Here is a 21,758-nt window from a genome sequence, read left to right on the forward strand (position 1 = left end):
ATTTGAAAACTTGAATGTCATTATTATCAAGTACAGAGAAAGTCATTCTAATGGAATGGGTCAAGAGCAGTTTCTGGATTTATAGTGGGGTTTCCCCCACACCTAGCACACTAGAAATTGAGAAAGTGACTCCCCAGAGCCACCATCTTTTCTTTCCCTTGCACACACGCTCTCCCTCTCTCTCTTTGACACACACACACACACACACACAGAGTTCCATTCCTTAATTAAAAATTAATTGCAAATTAGTTCATTCAGAAGAAGCAGTAAATAAAGCCCTCCAAACCTCTTCTGCAAGATAGCAGTTTAGGCAGATCTTTTCATTTCTGAACCAGGGGTGTCAACTGTTTCTGCTAGACCTTTAAAACTATCAACAGGGAACACTATCTTCATCATCTCACATGTCTATCCAGACAAGACAAGGTCATGGAGCTTTTACAGTACTTTGATTTCCTGAGCGGAAAAAATGAATCTGCAATCACTGGCCCCTGCCTATTCTGCAGGAGAGTTGAGGGTTAATGGGATAATTGGAAAGTTCTTTGACCTCCTTGGAAGAAGGACATTGACCAAGGTATTCCTTTACTAGTCAGATTGAATTTTCTGAGACCCTCTTCCCAATGCCATCCTCCTCACAAAATGGATTTTTACTATATTTTCTTCCTATTTAGTTGCCTGATGGAATATCCAAGTAGGTGCTCCCACATTAATCCATGAGTGGCATTTACTGAGTGCCTACTATGTGCAGAACACTGTACTAAGCACTGGGAGTGTACCAACGGTGTTGGTAAACATGTACCCTGCCCACAGGCATCTTACGGACTAGGGAGAAGAACATAAAGAGTTAGAATACACTGTGTGATTTTATTTCTTATCTTTTCAAAACTATGGGATACTCAGAATTAGTAGCTTGCTTACTCCAGAATTAGAGAAATGAAGATGTTTCCATAAGCATATCATCATCTCTCAATGTGGAATTACAGGAGACAATATGCCTAAGAATTTCAAAAAAACAAGTTAAGAAGTTCCATATTACCTTTGAAGATCTTGATACCAAACCCTTCCAGGAACACTTGTGTCTGCAAATTTCATTTTTATTGGGGACCTTCAAAACAAAGAAGAATTTGTCCTTTTGAGTGAATTAAAAGCAGCATGTATAACCAACAACAATCAATGAGAATGGCCTATAATACCTTTCCCACAAGATTTTGATACTTGTCTCACGTTTGCAATGAACTAGAACTTCAGCCCACTTTATAAATACTTTTTTAGACATTGTTTCTAGATGAAGTAATTTTCTTGAATGGACATGGAAATCACACACAGCTAGAATCTCAGGGCTCGGCAGAACGAGAGGTGAGAGGTGGCAAAGTCTTTTGGAAAAATCTGGGTCTACAAGTCAATGGCCTGGGTTTTAGTTTCATCTCTGTCACTGGTTTGTTATGTGATCTTGGGCAAGTCACTGAAACTTCATGCTTAAGTTTCTCAGTCTGTTAAGTGGAGACTATGTGACTTTAAAACAATATCATGTAAAGGCCCTTTACAAAACAGAAGTGCTTAATAGTCAATATTATATTAGTAATACAGTATAAGATCAAAAAAAACTGAAATCCTTAGGATCAAGCAACATGTGGACTTAAGGTTGTTACAGATTTTAAATTACATGGTCCTCGTGTTGTGTCTTCAATAAGTTTTAAACCCTAACAGGCTATTTTGTATACCTTGGGCATGGCTTTTACTCAGCACCTGGAATACAGAGAAAATGAAATAGATCTTCAATAAAACACTACTTTGGAGAGCACACCAGAATGGTCAGACAATTGACTCTCTAGGTATCTAACTGCTCAACAATGAGAGCAATATCTTAGAGACAGCCCTTCCAGAAAGAAAACTGAAGAATATAATTAACCAGGCAGTCTATGCCAAAATATAACACAGAAGACAAGAGCTCTGCAGTACAGAAAACAGCACCAAGACCCTAGTACTTCATTATAGATCCCACAAAGGCATTTGGTACAGACCTGGACTTTGGCAACTACTAAGCCAATTTGTTGCCCTGAAAGGTTGATCCGGATCCTAAGGCTAAGCATGGCAGAGTTGAAAGTGCCCAGACTACCTCTTTCCCCATCGCTTCTGGAACAGAGCACAATTGTTTAGGTATACTGATCCAGTTCTCCTCAATAAACAGTTGGAATGCAGTCGTTCACCAACACTGGTAGAGAATGCAGGTTTTAGGTCATGGTGCAAGGCATAACTTTCAAACCTGCATTCCCTATTCCTGGGATACCAATCTGAAGCTGTGAAAGGTTACCTCCTAATTGCAAATGTCTCTCCCTGCATTATCACATCTTTGAAAGAGGGAATTGTGCCTTTTCTTTTTTCTGTATTTTCATTCTGTCATATTTATTGGACTGCTTACTGTGTGCAGAGAACTGTAGTAAATGCCTGGGACAGAAGGCTGTAAGCCTGTCATTGGGTAGGGATTGTCTCTATCTGTTGCCAAATTGTACATTCCAAGAGCTTAGTCCAGTGCTCTGCACATAGTAAGCACTCAATAAATACTATTGAATGAATAAGTGAATGAATAATAACAAATAAATAGGTAAGTAGCATGGGCCTGGGAGTCAGAAGGTGATGGGTTCTAATTCTGGTTCCACCACTTGTCTGCTGCATGACCTTGGGCAAGTCATTTAACTTCTCTGCATCTCAGCTACCTCATCTATAAAATGGGGATTGAGACTGTGAGCCCCACATGGGACAGGGACTGTGTCCAACCTGATTTGCTTCTATCCAACCCAGTGCTTAGTACAGTGTCTGGAACATAGTAAGTGCTTAATACCATTATTATTATTATCATTAATAATAATATTATTATGCAGGCACATTCCCCGCCCATAACAAGCTTACAGTCTAGAGGACAAGCTTATGCTCAGTGCTGGGGTAGATACACGGTTACAAAACCGGACACAGTCCCTGTCTCACATGGGGCTCACGATCTATTTTATCTGTGAAGAAACTGAAGTCCAGATAGGTTGAGTGACTTGTCCAAAGTCACAGAGGGGGCCAGTGGTGGAGCAGGGACTCAAACCCAAGCCTCCTGACTCATGTGCAAGCACAGATATATGGGCAGAAATTCCATTCTGACTATTAATAAACTAGATTAATCATAAAACAATTCTGGCATGTCAATAATTTCAACAAAATTCCATTTAGCTGCAAATACCTACAATTACCATGGTTGAAATTGCATTTTGGTACATCAAATAGAATTTAAACTATAGATCAGCATCCCCCCTTATATTTATAAAATGCTGATACTTTATCGTTGTGTTGGGGGCCTAAAACATAGGTGTGAGTTAATAGCTTCTACATTATCCATTTATAAAATATAACCATATTCTATTGTTACTAAAAACACTTAAAGGTAGTTATGTTTCAAAGGAGAATGCATTTTTTCCTTATTCCCAGGAACAAATGCGTTTATAATAATCCATTCTTTTAAATATAAGTAGCTGATGTAATGATCATGGTATTAAGCACTTATGTGCCAAGCACTGAGGCAGATAGAAGATAATAAGATTGAGTTTGTTGTAGGCAGGGAATATGTCTGTAATATTGTGTTGTACTCTCCCGAATGCTTAGTACAATTCCCTGCATGTAGTAAATGCTCAATAAATACAATTGATTGCTTGACTGAACATGATCCCTGTGCCACACAAAACTCACAGCCTAAAAGGGAGGGAGATTGAGTATTTTAATCCCCATTTTACAGATGAGGAAACTGAGACAGCAAAAAGTTCAATCACTTGCCCAAGGTCACACAGTAGCCAAGTAGCAGAAATGGGAACTTGAACCTTCTGCCTTCCAGTCTCATGCTCTTTCCAGTAGACCACACTAACATCTTCTAGACACACCTTTTCTATGAACAAAAACTGCTGAAATTACAATTCATTTAAAAAAAAATGGATGACATCCAAGAGCAATTGTCATTCTGGTGATTTTTCCCTCTGACTTTCACTATTGCAAAGGAAAGTTTGGTCTCAACCGTTTGGGACCAGCATCTGATCCAAACTATTCCGTTTCCCCGTTATGCTAACAATAACTTAAAAAAAACCAACCCAAAACCTCAAACCCACACACTACTAGTTGTTCAGTAGAATAATAAAATACTTTTACCACTTTAACATTCCATTTCTGAATTTTATTAAGAGGGTAATGGGAAATTCAACTCAGTGCTTTTTAAAAGGGAAAAGAATTCCATTAGTGTCACTACTGCCCTTATAAAAATGTATATTAACTATTTCAATAGGTTGAAACAGCTTTAGAAAAAAGACTGTCAACATCATTTCTAAAGTGGGTTATGGATGTGGATGTGAAATTTCTACAAATATAAAATTTAAAGACCTTATCAAATGTAATCCATTTAAATGATGAAAAGCTGAGTGCAATAAATATATTTCTGTATCTGTGAAAACATAAATGGATCTATCCTAAATTAATTCTTACAAGTTATTATGGAGATAGATACTTAGCAACCATGGTTTAAATGAAGCTGGATTTCAAATAATTTAGTTACAGACTAAGTATGAGTATGTTTTGAAAAGAATATTCAAGTGCAATAAATATTCACTGTATGACTGACTTTGTTCATTTAGCTGCATAGTATAATGAAAACCCATCAGAGGAAATTTTCTAGGATAATACAATGTCACTGCCAGAATAATCACTTTTAGTACAGAGAGTTGTCCTTCAGTTCAAAGACGTCACAGTTGACAGATTATGAGCCCCTTGAAGGACAGGGGTCGTGTCTAATTCCCACCTGTATAAGCAGCATGGCCTAGCAGAGCACGGGCTTGGGAGTCAGAAGGTCATGGGTTCTAGTGTCAGCTCTGCCACTTGTCTACTAAGTGACCTTGAGCAAGTCACTTCACTTTCTGGGCCTCATATACCTCATCTGTAAAATGGGGATTGAAACTGGGAGCAGGTATTGTGTCCAACCTGGTTTGCTTGTAGCCACCTAGGGCTTAGTACAGTACCAGGCACATAGCAAGGGCTTAACAAATACCACCATCATTATTACTCTCTCAACACTTAGTATGGTGTTCTACACAAATTAAATGCTTAATATTATTACTACTACCTTGGATATGAGGGTCACACAGAATCTTTTGCACACTTTATCAGTGAAAATACTGTAAATACTCCCTGCTGGGCCCTGGCCATTTGAGTCAGTATTGTTCAGAAGCCACTGGTGCAGAAGGAATGGTATGTCCTACCATCAGCAGGACTTGGGTTTGAGATGACTTGCAGTAATGGTAATGGCTTGCACTGAACCATCCTCAGTTCTCTCACCTCGTCCCCCATGCCCAGTGACACACATTGCAAGATGGCTACTTTAGGGAAATTGGGACAGACTAGAGAGAATATCTCTGAGACCTCACTAGCAACCAACAAATACTGTGCCTTCATCCAGCTTTTATGCCATCACTAAGTATGATCATCAACTGATTTTCAAAAGGATAGTAGCACAGCTTAGTGGAAAGAACATGACCCTGGGCAGGTTTCAACTTCTCTGTGCCTCAGTTACCTCGCCTATCAATTGGGGATTAAATCCTACTCCCTCCTACTTCTATTGTGAGCCCCATGTGGAACAGAGACTATGTCCAACCTGTTTGTCTTGAATCTACCCTAGCACTTAGTAGACTGTTTGACACCTAGTAAGCCCTTAACAAGTTCCATTAATTTTTTAAAAAAATTATATTGAACATTTACTAGGGGCAGTGTACTATACAATGCTTGGTAATAATGCTGGTACTTGTTCCATGTTTCTATGTGCCAGGTGCTGTACTAAGTGCTGGGGTAGATACAAAATAATCAGGTCTTACAGTTCCTGCTCCACATGGGATTCAAAGTCTAAACAGGAGGGGCAACCAGGATTGAACCCCCATTTTACAGATGGGGAAACTGAGATCCAGAGAAATTCAGAGATTTGCCCAAAATGACAAAGAGGGCACGTGGTGGAACCAGGATTAGAACTCAGGTCGTGAACATCATCATCAACAGTAATTGAGTGCTGGGGGCACAGTACTCTACTAAGCCCTTGGGAGACTACAGTACAACAGAGCTGGCAGACGTTCCCTGGACACATAGAGCTCTGATGCTCAGGCTCCTTCCACTACACCAAAGGACAGAGGCAATTTTAGTCACTTTCTTCTGAAAGCCTGGAGAAAAGCAACAGCAAGAAATAAAATTCAGAATCATATTTAAAATTCAGAAGGGGAGACATATCTTAGAGCATAACTTAGAACTTAAACTGTTTGGGGTTTTTTTATGATATTTGTTAAGAACTTACTCTCTGTCAACAGAGAAGCAGTACAGCCTAGTGGATAGAGCATAGGCCTGGGAGTGAAGGACCTTGGTTCTAATCCCAGTTCAACCACTTTTCTGCTATGTGACATTGGGCAAATCACTTAACTTGTGTGCCTCAGTTACCTTATCTGTAAAATGGGGATTAAGACTGTGAGTCCATTGAGTGACATGGACTGCGTCCAAACTGATTGCCTTGCATCTACCCTAGCACTTAGTACAGCACATACTAAGCATTTAACAAATCCCACAAAAATGCACTGTTCTAAGTGCAGGGGTAGATACAAGCCCTGTCTCACATGGCTCACAGGCCAAATAAGAGGAAGAACAGGTTTTGCGTCTCCATTTTACAGCATAGGAAACTGAGGCACTGAGAAGTGAAGTGACTTTCTCTAGGTCACACAGCAGTGGCAGAACCAGGATTAGAACCCAGGTCCTCGATTCCCAGGTCCGTGCTTTTTCCACTAAGCCACGCTGCTTCTCTATTGAGATGGAGTAAGTTCTTAACAAATGCCATGAAAAAACCCTAAAACACTTTGACTTCTGAGATTTGGGATCTGCACTCCCACATCATCTCCCTTGAAATGGCAGGGGAGAAGAAACTTTGCCATCTTACCCATGGAGCAGATTTGTGGCTGGGATCATATACCTATTTGGGCATGGGAGCACCACTTCTGTATTCTCCATCACATTAACTCATTTGGCCAGGATCCAGACATCCAGTAGTAGTAGTAACAGTATTCATTAAGTGTTTACGGTGGGCAGAGAACTGTACTTGCACTGTACTAAATGCTGGGAAATACATAAGTGAAAATTGGACATGGTCCCTGTCCCTGCAGGGGCTCACAACTGAAAAAGCCAAATTACTTTAAGTGCATTTTTGAAAGCAGGTAACCAACACTGTATTTAATATTACTAGATTCAGATTTTTTTATAGTTAAATGGAAAATAATGGTCAGGAACAACGTGATTTATGTAAAATGGCTTAAAATCTTTTCAAGAAAGGCACCCAAAATATGCATTCCACTATGTCAGATCTGATTCTAAAGTACCTACCCCAGACTTTGTACAGGGTTTGGGTCAGGGCAAGTTCTTAATGATTTAGTTAATGTACTGTGGTATCTATCATCATAATAAACACTGTGAGGCAGTGAAACGTATTACCCCACTTTACATTTATCATTGTTATTTCTAAAAAAAGGTTACAGGTTAATGAGCTTGATTTGCTGTTCTTTCTCAACTACATTCCCATATTTCCTAAATTTTCTTATCTCCTAAATGGAGACGCTTTAAAGGTTCTTGTTTCTCTTTTATTTCAACAAGAGGCCTAAGACTTTATAAATAAGTTAACTTCTATTTGCAAGTCGTGCTTCCAAATCTTTACAATTCCTTTTCAGGGTCCTAATATGCATAATAAGGATGCTGAGATAGAGATAGAAACGAAGTATTTTTCTCATGTCCTAACTGCCATGCATTTTTTAGTAACTGGGGAAATGGAGTATTTGTGTTGAAAATCTTTCCATCACTGTAAGGAGAACCAGTAGCTCCCACAAAACAGGCAAAATAAAAGCGTTCTGCATTAAGATCAAATGCCTATTTGAATGTCTAATTCCCCAAAGAATCACCTGAAGCTTTCCAGGTAACTTCATCTTTATTAATTTTATGGAAAACCTGTGCAAAATAAAAATCTTGGCGTTTCTATAGAAGGGCCGAAGGCAAGAGATTGATGTCCACTAACTGTCTCGGCAAATCAAGGCCAATCTATGTCCTAGGCTACCAGAGCTAACGCAGCAGAACTCCAAGAGAAATGTGTACCCGTGACCAATTAGCATTTTCTTTTCATTTCACTGGCCTGCTGAAAAATCTTACCACTTCCTTTGTCATCCAAATCAAGAGTGAAAAGCACTGTCAACCAATCCAGTGCATATTCAAGCGAAAGGTCATTTAATTAAATAGACTGTTGAATAGTGTTAAGAAGTCTATTGGTTATGGTGACAGGTGAAGGGGTAGACAGTTTCCTGGGTTCTTATTTCAGATTTATTTTCCCTGCATTCACCACAAAATATGGTCCAGTTGACAACGATTTTAAAATAACATACTGAAAAGAAAACCCAGGAAACCTAAAACTCCATGCAGAACAACTTGACTGACAATAAAAAAACAACAAACAAAAACACCAAACTGTCGGTAATTCTACCATTGTTTAGATATGGAAAACAGACATACAATGGTGGGTTAGTCTATTATGAATGGTTCAACCTGCATTTACATATCTTGGAAGTTGCTTTTCTTATTCTAAATTGAGATTTTTATGCTTCATGGCTTCAAGGAGACTTCAAAAATTATGCATTAAGGAATTCAGGGTTCAAGGAACACTTTAAACGTTTTCAGGGAAAATTACAACATTTTAAACTCGTTGCACTCAACGGATAAGGGTATTCTTAAATGCAAGGATGTGTAATCAATCAGTGGTATTTACTGAGCACTAACTGTGTGCAGAGCACTGTATTCATTCTTTCAATAGTATTTATTGAGCGCTATGTGTAGAGCACTGTACTAAGCACTTGGAATGAACAAGTCGGCAACAGATACAGTCCCTGCCGTTCGACGGGCTTACAGTCTAATCGGGGGAGACGGACAGACGAGAACAATGGCAATAGATAGAGTCTAGGGGAAGAACATCTAGTAAAAGCAATGGCAACTAAATAGAATCGAGGCGATGTACATTTCATTAACAAAATAAATAGGGTAATGAAAATATATACAGTTGAGCGGACGAGTACAGTGCTGAGGGGATGGGAAGGGAGAGGGGGAGGAGCAGAGGGAAATGGGGGGAAAAGAGGGTTAAGCTGCGGAGAGCATTTGGAACAGTGCAATATATAGAATTGGTAAATGTAATCCCTGGCTTAAAGTCTACATGGGGAGAAAGATATTATAACAATTTACAGATATGAGAAATGGCAGACTATAAGGACATTTACCCAAATATAGTGTGGTTAGAGGGAGTACTGAAATGCCAGGTATTTAGTCAACAGTGAAGCAAGGATGGATGGGGGAAAAGAAGGCTTAGTCAGGGAAGGCCTCTTAGAGATGTGATCTTTGGAGGGCTTTGAAGGTGGGGAGAGTGGTGGGTTGACAGATATGAATGGTGGGGAGTTGCAGGCCCGAGGCAGGATGTGGTACAAGGTCAGGAGCAGCCCAGATCAGATAGAGGTAACAGAGAATAGGCTGGCATTAGAGGAGGTAAGTGTGTGGACTGGACTGTAATAGATTGGTGAGGTAAGGTAATAATAAAATTTATTGTGGTTTTTGTTAAGGATTTACTATGTGCCAGGCACAGTACTAAGCGCTGGGGTGGTTACAAGCAAATAGAGTTGGACACAGTCCCTGTCCCACATGGGGCTCACAGTCTCAATCCCCACTTTACAAATGAGGTAAATGAGGCATCGAAGTGAAGTGACTTGCCCAAGGTCACACAGCAGACAAGTGGCAGAGCTGGGGTTAGAACCCATGACCTTCTGACTCCCAGGCGCATGCTCTACTAGGCCATGCTGCTTCTCCATGGTAGGAGAGAGCAAGCTGACTGAGTGCCTTAAAGTCAATGGTGAGGTGCACCCAGGAGGTAGAAAATGAGGACTAAAACGACCACTGCTGAGAAAAGATTAACCTTCTAGTTGAAGCTAAAAATAAGGCATTTATCCATTTATTGGTTGGTATTGTTGGATTGTTGGACTTGCAGATGTTCCACTGACCACACCTTTCTTGAAAAAGGTAGATTTTTGCAAGTTACTGTCAGTGCTACCAATTGCAAACTACAGGTGGAAAAAAAGCAAAGCACTTTGTTCTGCAAGAAAACGCCTACTGCTAACAGAAAACCAATAGGACCTCTAACAATCAACATTAATTTCTGAAACTCAAGTGGGATGTGAGTTCCTTTGGTGGTGGTGGGGCAGTATTATTTGTGGGCGGAAATTCACTCATGCTTTCTTAGATGTAAATGTGCCATGTTCAATATAATCTGTATTCAGGGGAGAGTGCTTTAACTGACAAAACAATTGAGCCCACTAAAGAGTTTTTCTTTCCCTTTCTCTTTTTTTCTGTGATTGCTCTAGTTCGTAATACTGGAATTACAACCAAACATTGTGATATCGCCCACCCGGTAACTAAGCAACTGTTTTTATTTCTGAAGAGTTTAAAAAAAAAAACTTTGTGAAAGGGAATGTTGGGCTGTATTTCTTTCTAATTCACTAGCTGGAGAGGTTAATGGCAAATAATAATCATGACCAGGAAGGCCTTTCCAACCAAGGCTACAGACATGAGTGTCAAACTCAGCGGGTGGCAGCGCCTCCCACCATTCTTAAGGTGCTTTGCAAATCCCCTGTCCTTGAAGACACAGAGTCACAGGGCGATTACAGTGCATTCAAAGTCAGCTGGGTACATTGTTTATTACCAGACGCTTAGGAAAGAGTGGTCAGACTCTTTTGCCCTCCCCCAGCGGCTTCTGCTTCTTTGTCCACGGAAAAGCTCTTCCTCCTAGAATTTCGTTGTCTACATGAGGACAAACAAAAAGGCACCACACAAAACTGAAAGGCTCACAGGGACCAAAGGTTCTCGTTTTAAGGATTGATGGAAGCAGGATGTGTCATGGACTTATTCATCACTAGTTTTAAGACCTACATGCCCTAGAGCATCAGGGGACTGATTGGGTCCCAGTAAAGATATCTGGAAACCAGGAAGTCATCTCTCATAACAGACTGCAGATGGAACTGGGGGAAAGTGAATCTTCAGTTCTCTGAAGCAATATCCCTCCAGACTCATCCCCACCTTGACCTCCCTACTACAGGAGCTACCCCACTTCAGAGACCACCAACACCACAACAATAATAACAGTGGTATTTCTTAAGCACTTTGTGTCAAGGATTGTGCTAGGAGCTAGGGTAGATATAATCAGATGAAACCCAGTCCCCAAACACATGAGGCTTACAGTCTTAGTGGGAGAGAGACCTGCATTTATTACCAGTTTTACTGAGGCACGGAGAAGTTAAATGACTAGCCCAAGGTTGTACAGCAGGGAAGGGGTGGAGCTGGGGTTAGAACCCAGGTCTTTTGACTCGCGGTTCTGTGCTCTTTCAACCAGGTTACACTGCTTCCCATGACTATCTCTAAAGCATGTCTTTCTGCAAACTCTGCATACAGTAAGTGCTCAATAATCAATCAATGGTATTTATTGAGCACTGTGCTAAGCACTTGGGAGAATACAATACTATAGAATTCGCAGGCACTTCCTTTTCCATAAAGAGTTCACAGTCTAGAGGGGGAGACGGACATTAATATGAATAAGTAATTTATAATAAAGATAAATGTTCATTCATTCAATAGTATTTATTGAGCATTTACTATGTGCAGAGCACCGTACTAAGCGCTTGGGATGAACAAGTCGGCAACAGATAGAGACAGTCCCTGCCGTTTGACAGGCTTACAGTCTAATCGGGGGAGATGGACAGACAAGAACAATGGCAATAAAGAGAGTCGAGGGGAAGAACATCTCGTAAAAACAATGGCAACTAAATAGAATCAAGGTGATGTACAATTCATTAACAAAATAAATAGGGTAATGGAAATATATACAGTTGAGCGGACGAGTACAGTGCTGTGGGGAGGGGAAGGGAGAGGTGGAGGAGCAGAGGGAAAGGGGGAAAAGAGGATTTAGCTGCGGAGAGGTGAAGGGGGGGTGGTAGAGGGAGTAGAGGGAGAAGGGAGCTCAGTCTGGGAAGGTCTCTTGGAGAAGGTGAGTTTTAAGTAGGGTTTTGAAGAGGGGAAGAGAATCAGTTTGGCGGAGGTGAGGAGGGAGGGCGTTCCGGGACCGCGGGAGGACGTGGCCCAGGGGTCGACGGCGGGATAGGCGAGACCGAGGGAAGGTGAGGAGGTGGGCGGCAGAAGAGCGGAGCGTGCGGGGTGGGTGGTGGTAGAAAGAGAGAAGGGAGGAGAGGTAGGAAGGGGCAAGGTGATGTAGAGCCTTGAAGCCTAGAGTGAGGAGTTTTTGTTTGGAGCGGAGGTTGATAGGCAACCACTGGAGTTGTTTAAGAAGGGGAGTGACATGCCCAGATCGTTTCTGCAGGAAGATGAGCCGGGCAGCGGAGTGAAGAATAGACTGGAGCAGGGCGAGAGAGGAGGAAGGGAGGTCAGAGAGAAGGCTGACACAGTAGTCTAGCCGGGATATAACGAGAGCCCGTAGCAGTAAGGTAGCCGTTTGGGTGGAGAGGAAAGGGCGGATCTTGGCGATATTGTATAGGTGAAACCGGCAGGTCTTGGTAACGGATAGGATGTGTGGGGTGAACGAGAGAGACGAGTCAAGGATGACACCAAGATTGCGGGCCTGAGAGACGGGAAGGATGGTTGTGCCATCCACGGTGACAGAGAAGTCTGGGAGAGGACCGGGTTTGGGAGGGAAGATGAGGAGCTTAGTCTTGCTCATGTTGAGTTTTAGGTGGCTGGCCGACATCCAGGTGGAGACATCCTGGAGGCAGGAGGAGATGCGAGCGTGAAGGGAGGGGGAGGGGACAGGGGCGGAGATGTAGATCTGCGTGTCATCTGCGTAGAGATGGTAGTCAAAGCCGTGAGAGCGAATGAGTTCACCGAGGGAGTGAGTGTAAATGGAGAACAGAAGAGGGCCAAGAACTGACCCTTGAGGAACTCCAACAGTTAAAGGATGGAAGGGGGAAGAGGCTCCAGCGAAGGAGACCGAGAATGACCGGCCAGAGAGGTAAGAGGAGAACCAGGAGAGGACAGAGTCCGTGAAGCCAAGGTGAGATAAGGTATGGAGGAGGAGGGGATTGTCGACAGTGTCAAAGGCAGCAGAGAGGTCAAGGAGGATTAGAATGGAGTAGGAGCCATTGGATTTGGCAAGAAGGAGGTCATGGGTGACCTTAGAGAGAGCAGTCTCGGTAGAGTGGAGGGGACGGAAGCCAGATTGGAGGGGGTCTAGGAGAGAATGGGAGTTAAGGAATTCTAAGCATCGATTGTAGACGACTCATTCTAGGATTTTGGAAAGGAAGGGTAGTAGGGAGATAGGGCGATAACTGGAGGGGGAAGTGGGGTCAAGAGCGGGTTTTTTTAGGATGGGGGAGACGTGGGCATGTTTGAAGGCAGCGGGGAAGGAGCCATTGGAGATTGAGTGGTTAAAAATAGAAGTTAAGGAAGGTAGGAGGGCAGGGGCGATGGTTTTAATAAGGTGAGAGGGAATGGGGTCCGAGGCGCAGGTGGAGGGGGTGGCACTTGCGAGGAGGGAGGAGATCTCCTCTGAGGATACTGCAGGGAAGGATGGGAAAGTAGGGGAGGGGGTTGGTGGGGGGGGAGGGGAGAGGCGGAGGGGTGACTTTGGGGAGCTCAGACCTGATTGTGTTGATTTTCATGAGGAAATAAATGTTCAGGAAGCACAGAAGTAGAATTGCACAGTAGGAAGAGCATGGGCCTGGGAATCAGAGGAACTGGGTTCTAATCCTGTTTCCATCACTTGTCTGCTGTGTGACTTTGGGCAGGTCATTTAATCAATCGTATTTATTGAGCACTTACTGTGTGCAGAGCACTGTTTTGAGAGCTTAACTTCTCTGTGCCTCAGTTACCTCATTTGTAAAATGGGGATTAAGCCTTTGAGCACCAAGTAGAACATGGACTGTGTCCAACTTGATTAGCCTGTAACTACCCCAGAGCTTAATACTGTGCCCGAAACATAGTAAGCTCTTAACAAATACAATTGATTGCTTGGGGAGCTGAAGAGAGGCATTTTAGAAAGAAGAGGGGTGTTGTGGCCTCCTTTTAAAATCACCAAGTCTTTCACCAAGCGTGAAGCAGTCTGAAGTAATGTGGCTCAGTGGAAAGAGCCTGGGTTGGGAGTCAGAGGTCGTGGGTTCTAATCCCACCTCTGTCGCTTGCCAGCTGTGAAACTTTGGGCAAGTCACTTCACTTCTCTGGTCCCCAGTTACCTCATCTGTACAATGGGGATCAAAGCTGTAAGCCCCACGTGGGACAACCTGATCACCTTGTATCCCCCCCAGCACTTACAACCATGCTTTGCACATAGCGCTTTACAAATACCACCATTATTATTATTAAATAGCAGTCTTACAGCAGAAGTACTCTGTTATACAACAGATGCACAGTACCTAATCATGTTCAAATCTGTATATTACCCAATGACTTTCCTGAACAATCTTAATAAAATATGACTGGATATTAACTAAGTTGTAAAAACCATAAAATTATGCTTTACAAGAAATATTTACCTATGAATCAGCAGTTGGGTTAATTCATTATTTATCAAGCTTGTTATTTACAGTGTATTACTGCTTTGTAAATTATTTATGTGTGCTTGTCTCTGTACATGATTCTCTCTTAGAAGAAAAATGTTTATCCTCTTTCAGATGGGGATGTTTTGGTTAGCGCTATGATGCAAAAAATCACTGAAATTCTCAAATCTTTTTCATGCCTGTCTTCTATCAATCAAGACATCAACAGCAAAGCGCAGTATTGAGTGTTTTGGGCAAGTATAATGGAGTTAGTGAACATGAACTCTGCCCTCAAGTAACTTAAAATCTAGTAGGGGAGACATATGCTGAAATAATTTACAGATATGATGAAAAAAGAAGAGAGATATGTACCCAAATAATAGGGTATGTAAGACATGTACTTAAATGCTACAGGAGGTTCGATATACATAAAATGCCCACATGGTACAGAATTGGCAGGTGGAAGACACTAAAGTAGGGAGCTGAGGGATTAATTGCAGAAGGCCACTTAGACAAGATGGGATTTCCATAGGACTTTGAAGGTGGAGAGAGCTGTGGAGTACTCTAGTGATGAAAGGTCTCCCCTCAGAAAATAATAATAATAATAATAATGTTGGTATTTGTTAACTGCTTACTATGTACAGAGCACTGTTCTAAGCGCTGGGGTAGATACAGGGTAATCAGGTTGTCCCACGTGAGGCTCACAGTCTTCACCCCCATTTTACAGATGAGGAAACTGAGGCCCAGAGAAATTAAGTGACTTGCCCAAGATCACACTGCTGACAAGTGGCAGAGCTGGGATTAGAACCCATGACCTCTGACTCTCAAGCCCGGGCTCTTTCTACTGAGTTACACTGCTTCTGTACACAGTAAGCCCTCAATAAATACAACTGACTGACTTCACAAATCTTCACCACTGATGGCACCAGAAAGCAGAACTAGGACTAGAACCCAGGAATCCTGATTCCTAGAGCAGCACTCTCTCCACTAGACTAATAGCAGAGCTGTCTTCTAATAGGCTTCAAACTACAAATATTATTACTTTTATTATGGTATTTGTTACGAGTACACTATCAAGGTAATCAATCAGGTTGGACACAGTCCCTATCTCACTTGGGGCTAACAGTCTAAATAGGAGGGAGTAAGGTTTAATCTCCATTTTATGGTGGAGGAAACTGAGGCACTGAGATGTTATGTGACTTACCCACGGTCACCACCACAAGCAATTGGCAGAGCTGGGTTTCTGTTTATTGTGAAGTGGGCTTTGAGCACTTTTTGTGTGCCAAGCACCATAGTGCAGTGTGTGACACAAAATAAAATAATGTTGGTATTTGTTAAGCGCTTACTATGTGCCGAGCACTGTTCTAAGCGCTGGGGTGGACACAGGGGAATCAGGTTGTCCCACGTGGGGCTCACAGTCTTAATCCCCATTTTACAGATGAGGGAACTGAGGCACAGAGAAGTTAAGTGACTTGCCCACAGTCACACAGCTGACAAGTGGCAGAGCTGGGATTCGAACTCATGAGCCCTGACTCCAAAGCCCGTGCTCTTTCCACTGCGCCACGCTGCCTCCCTCCCTCAAGAAAAGGGCATGATCTCTGCCATTGAAAACCACGCAATTTAATGGTGGAGGCTGTCAGATACAAACTGAATACATCCAGTTGGAACAAGCTAAAGTGATAAGTTCAGTAAATAAAAACATAAGTAAGCAAAAATGTATGAAGTGCTATATACACTATTATGAGATGACATGACATGATAAGATGATATGCCAGGGAAGATGGGGATTGGGAGATGTCATTTTTAGTTGGACTGAAAGAGACATATGGCTTAGTGAACCTGAAGTAAGAGAAAAGCATGCACAATGAGTTGGATTCAGGAGAATCAAGAGCAACATTCAGGTAAAAGGCTAACTTCAAAATAGCTGAGTACAAAACCATAGGCACATAAGCTACTGCTCAAAAAGTTCCATGTTCAATCAATGGTATTCATTCATTCATTCAATAGTATTTATTGAGCGCTTACTATGTGCAGAGCACTGTACTAAGCGCTTGGGATGAACAAGTCGGCAACAGATAGAGACAGTCCCTGCCGTTTGACGGGCTTACAGTCTAATCGGGGGAGACGGACAGACAAGAACAATGGCACTAAACAGCGTCAAGGGGATGCTTACTGTGTGCAATGTACTAAGCGCTTGGGAAGGTATAATACAGTGGTAGACTCAATCCCTGAACTCAAGTAACTTACAGTCTAACGTGTCTGTTGGGAACTAAATCCTTAATTCTACTAATTTTCAGGAAACCAGATTTTTTAATACTACTAAATTATTTGTAAAGTTGCTTTGAAATAATTCCTACTTTTTTATGGTACTTGTTAAATGTTTACTGTGTGTCAAGCACTCTCCTAAACTCTGGGAGTAGATACGAGATAGTTTTGACTTCTAATCCTGACTCCACTACTTGCCTGCAGTGTGTCCTAGGGCAAGTTGCTTCACTTCCTCTGTGCCTCAGTTTCCTCATCTGTAAATTGGGAATTCAATATCCATTCTCCAGCCTACTTAGATTGAGAACCTCATGTGGGGCAGGGACTGTTTCCAACCTGAATATCGTGTATCTGGCCCATTGTTTAGTAGATTGCTTGGCACTAAGTGCTTAAAGAGCACAACTGAGAGCCAAGATGACGGATTGGGGAAACTTGCCTGATCTGACTCCCCCTGCAGAGGGGCACAATTCTTACTATCATTATAGCATGTATTTTCATGACATAGTTGAGATACAATGCAAGGACACACCTGGGGAACATGTTTCCAATGACATACATCTGCTGGGAAAGGGCACAATGACAAAGGAGTACCCCTGGCCCACATCTTACCTCTGACATGTAATGTCCTCCCCACTCATATCCACCAAACTAACTCTCTTCCCCTCTTCAAAGCCCTACTGAGAGCTCACCTCCTCCAAGAGGCCTTCCCAGACTGAGCCCTCCCTTTCCCTCTGCTCCTCCTCCCCTCCTCATTTTCCCTACTCCCTCCCTCTGCTCTATCACCTTCCCCTCCCCACAGCACTTGTATATATTTGGACATATTTATGGCTCTGTTTAGTTTATTAATGATGTGCACTTATCTATGGTTCTGTTTATCTATTTTGATGGCAGTGATGCCTGTCTACTTGTTTTGTTGTCTGTCTCCCCCTTCTAGACTGTGAACCTGTTGCTGGGTAGGGATTGTCTCTGTTGCCAAATTGTACTTCCCAAGCGCTTAGTACAGTGCTCTGCGCACAGTAAGTGCTCAATAAATACAACCAAATGAATGAATGAGAAGGAAGAAATGGCTGCACATGTGCACTTGGCCTTGTCCAGAATTGAGACAAGTTTTTTATTTTAACACAGTTAATTTGATTCTGCTAGAATGCAATCGCCATGTTACAGAAGAGGTGGGTGGGTACTGAAGGGGAGTGGCAACACCAGAAATGGATTGGAGTGCCCAGGTAAGAAGAAGGATGCAGTGGCTCTAATATCATCAACTTGAAGTTTACAATTAAATCATGCCTCCACGTGATCATCAAAGTGTGTCTGCTGTGGGATCTTGGGCAAATCACTCCACTTCTCTCTGTCCTGGTTTCTTCATTCATAAAAAGGGGATTAAATACCTGATCTCTCTCCCCCTTGCTCTGTGAGTCCCATGCGGGACAGAAACTGTGTCCAATCTAATAATAATAATAATGTTGGTATTTAAGCGCTTACTATGTGCGGAGCACTGTTCTAAGCGCTGGGGTAGATACAGGATAATCAAGTTGTCCCTCGTGAGGCTCACAGTCTTAATCCCCATTTTACAGATGAGGTAACTGAGGCACAGAGAAGTTACTGACTCCTAATCCCATGCTCTTTCCACTGAACCATGCTGCTTCTCTATCTTCTATTTATCTCTATCTCAATCTGACTATCTTTTATCTACCCCAGAGTTCAGTACAGTATTTGGCACAAAGTGCTTAAACACCACTAATCATACCATCACCATCAACAACATTATTACATTAACTCTCGAAATAGCACTTCTTTGTGGCCAGTGTCTGGTTTACTGAATTAAAGGGGCTTGCTATCTCTCTATTACCTCTCCTGTGGCTGAAGATGGGCCTTATTTTCTTAAGAGAATCACCTGCAGCTTACAACGTGGGTTTTTTTTAAAATTTGAAACACACTAGGCAAATTATTTGATGCATCTTAATTATTGAATCATTCCTCCTTCCACAAGGATTCCACATAAAGGTTTTGCTCTTTAAATTTCCCATCTGTTCTAATTTAACACTATAGATATGAAATGTTCACCTTAGAGAGAATGTGTTCTTTCAACTATGTCTTATTGGGAATTTGCTCTAGAGAAGAATTTGTACATGAGGGGAATTACTGTCATACTAGCTCTCTTCTTTTCAATCTTTTTTTTTGTTGTTTTCATTTAAAAGAACTTGAACACTCCCTGATGAAACACTTTATAAAAGGAATCTGCGGGAAAGCAAGGAAGATATCTCTATAATGTAGCCTGATTCAGCACTCAGTTCAACAATTCTCTAAAAGTATCCTGTTGTACCACATAAACATGATTATTCATGAGTAGTCACAGAATACAAAGAAATGAGATCCTGCCCACGAAGAGCCGCTGGCCAAATCACCAAAGGAACAAATGGCTTTAAAACTAAATACTACCTCATTAAGCTATAAATATATATATGTGTGTGTGTATATATATATATATATATATATATATATATATATATATAAGCTATTAAGCAAAGACCCAGAAGGCCTACAACCAGTTCTCCTAGAACCAGAGATTGCATAAGTGCAAATTCCATGTCGAGGAAAACCTATGCTGAAGCATTCATCCGTTCTGATGTCACATGACCGCACACAACTATTTCTTCTGACACTGCGGCAACTGTATTCAAACAGGCCCGCATGATGAATGAATGCTCTCTAATTCCCTAACAAGATTCTTACCAACTGGCAGAGCTGAGTATCTGGAACTGGGCAATCCATCAGATTCTGTCAAAACACATGTTTGCAGTAAGCATTTTGGTAACACCAGGCAGTATTAGGCAACGTTGTTCCATCAATGCCTGGATACCCGTGACTGGCTGGATAGAACAGGATGTAGTTTGGGAGGAGACAGCTATCAGCAATGGTACTTATTAAGCAACTACAGTGCACAGAGCACTGTGAACGCCAGATATGGGAGAGAATGACCATGTGATTTTTCTTAACATGGGGTTCTGTCGCCCTTCAGCCCCTGCTTTAGAGGATAACTCCACGTCTTCCCTCCTTAGTCTCCACCTCAGCTAATTGGAGGAGTTAGTGACAATCCCAGGATGAAGTTTGTTGGGATGAACAGATTAAAGCAACCCTCTCCCAAGTATCACAGTCCTGCTTCCTGGAGAACAGCAACAAAAGTGGTCTCACCTGCCAAAACCAACCCTGAATGCTGCAGGAGCAGGATAGACTAAATTCAGGCCAGGAAGCGTGACCAGTTAATTGGCCCTCTACCTCCCCCTGACCCTTGAATCACTGCAGCCAAATATCTCCTCTCAGACAGAAGTATGTACATGTACACACACACACACACTCACACTGACAGATTTACTCACCCAATGACTCTTGGCACCAAAAAGGAAGGGAGCAGCAGTGCAACGAGAGAAGGGAGCAGGGAGACGGCAGCTGGCGATTCCCTGCCATTCATTGCTCCTCCCTGGACAACATTCCCTGGACAAAGTTCCCTGCCTGTTTCCCTCGCTGACAAATGACTCCAATGCTCCCTCAGACCTACATGAAATAGATATCTTTCCACTGGCAATAAAACCCTAAATGAAAACTGACCATGCAGAACTGGAAAGGAAGATCCCAGAAACGATCCCAAACGACCATGGAAAATAATTGAAATTAAAATTTCACAACCAATTCCTTCTGATACTAAATGATATCTCTCCTTCCCCACTGTCTCCTCTCCTCAAGTCTAAATCCTATAATCAGAATCATGACACAGCCAGCTACAGTGGACTCTTTTGGTTATGGGTCATTCCCATAGGGAAACAGTATGGCTTAGTGGATTAAGCATGGGCCTGGGAGCCAGAGGATTTGGGGTTTAAACGGCTCCACCACTTGCCTGCTGTGTGACCTTGGGCAAGTCCTTAACTTTTCAGTGTCTCAGTTTCCTCAACTGCAAAATGGGGATTCAATACCTGTTCTCCCTCCTACTTAGACAGTGAGTCCCATGTGAGATAATAATAATGTTGTATTTGTTAAGCACTTACTATGTGCCAAGCACCGTTCTAAGCACTGGGGTAGATATAAGGTAATCAGGCTGCCCCACATAGGGCTCACAGTCCTAATCTCCATTTTACAGATGAGATAACTGCGGCACAGAGAAGTTAAGTGAGTTGCCCAAAGTCACACAGCTGATAAGTGGCGGATCTGGGATTAGAACCCACGACCTCTGACTCCCAAGCCCAGGTTCTTTCCACTAAGCCACACTGCTTCTCGGGGACTATGTCCCATCTGATTAGCTTGAGTCTACCCCAGTGCTTAGTATGGTGCTTGACACATAGTAAGTGCTTAAATATCATTAAAAAAGCTCCTAGAGACTTGTAAAATTCTTTCAGGTCTAAAAATGTGCTAGCATTTTTTATACTGTAAATTTTTAGATAACTGAACTGTGACTAGGACAGGTAAGAAAATCTAGCTGATGCTTCTTTGATGTGGCATATTAATATTAATTTTAATACAATCACCCATGTGCTGGGGAACTAAGGATGTTTTATTGAACAAAATTAGTAGTTACTTTCCCATTCAATAAGGGTATTATATATTCATTAGTGCTCTAAATGTGGGCAGTGGCCAATGTCACCCGACTCTTGTAGGAGCCCAGCATCTATAGCAACTGAACAAAACTGAGTCTTTTATTGCCTTCCACGTTCTATTTCAATAAGCTATTCTGAGGTTTGTCCTCATTGCCCTTCTCAAGGGGAGAAGGGGTATGAGAATTGAAGAACAGAGGAAAATATGCAATAGAAATTCAGAGAAATGAACTGTCCAGATTTATAGCTCTGAATTACTGTGTGATGC

At 42.1% G+C, this 21,758-nt stretch overlaps 1 protein-coding gene across 1 annotated transcript in view; it reads right to left on the minus strand.

Annotated features, from left to right (window-relative positions):
- Positions 1–21,758, minus strand: part of HS6ST2 (heparan sulfate 6-O-sulfotransferase 2) — a 323,440-nt gene that overhangs the window by 202,664 nt on the left and 99,018 nt on the right. Inside the window, exon 2 of the mRNA XM_029067743.2 lies at positions 1,034–1,102. Within this exon, the coding sequence (XP_028923576.1) occupies positions 1,034–1,102 (69 nt within the window). The remainder of the gene's footprint in view (positions 1–1,033; positions 1,103–21,758) is intronic.

The sequence above is a fragment of the Ornithorhynchus anatinus genome, chromosome 6 (genome assembly GCF_004115215.2).
Source record: "Ornithorhynchus anatinus isolate Pmale09 chromosome 6, mOrnAna1.pri.v4, whole genome shotgun sequence".
In the NCBI taxonomy this organism is placed as follows: domain Eukaryota; kingdom Metazoa; phylum Chordata; class Mammalia; order Monotremata; family Ornithorhynchidae; genus Ornithorhynchus; species Ornithorhynchus anatinus.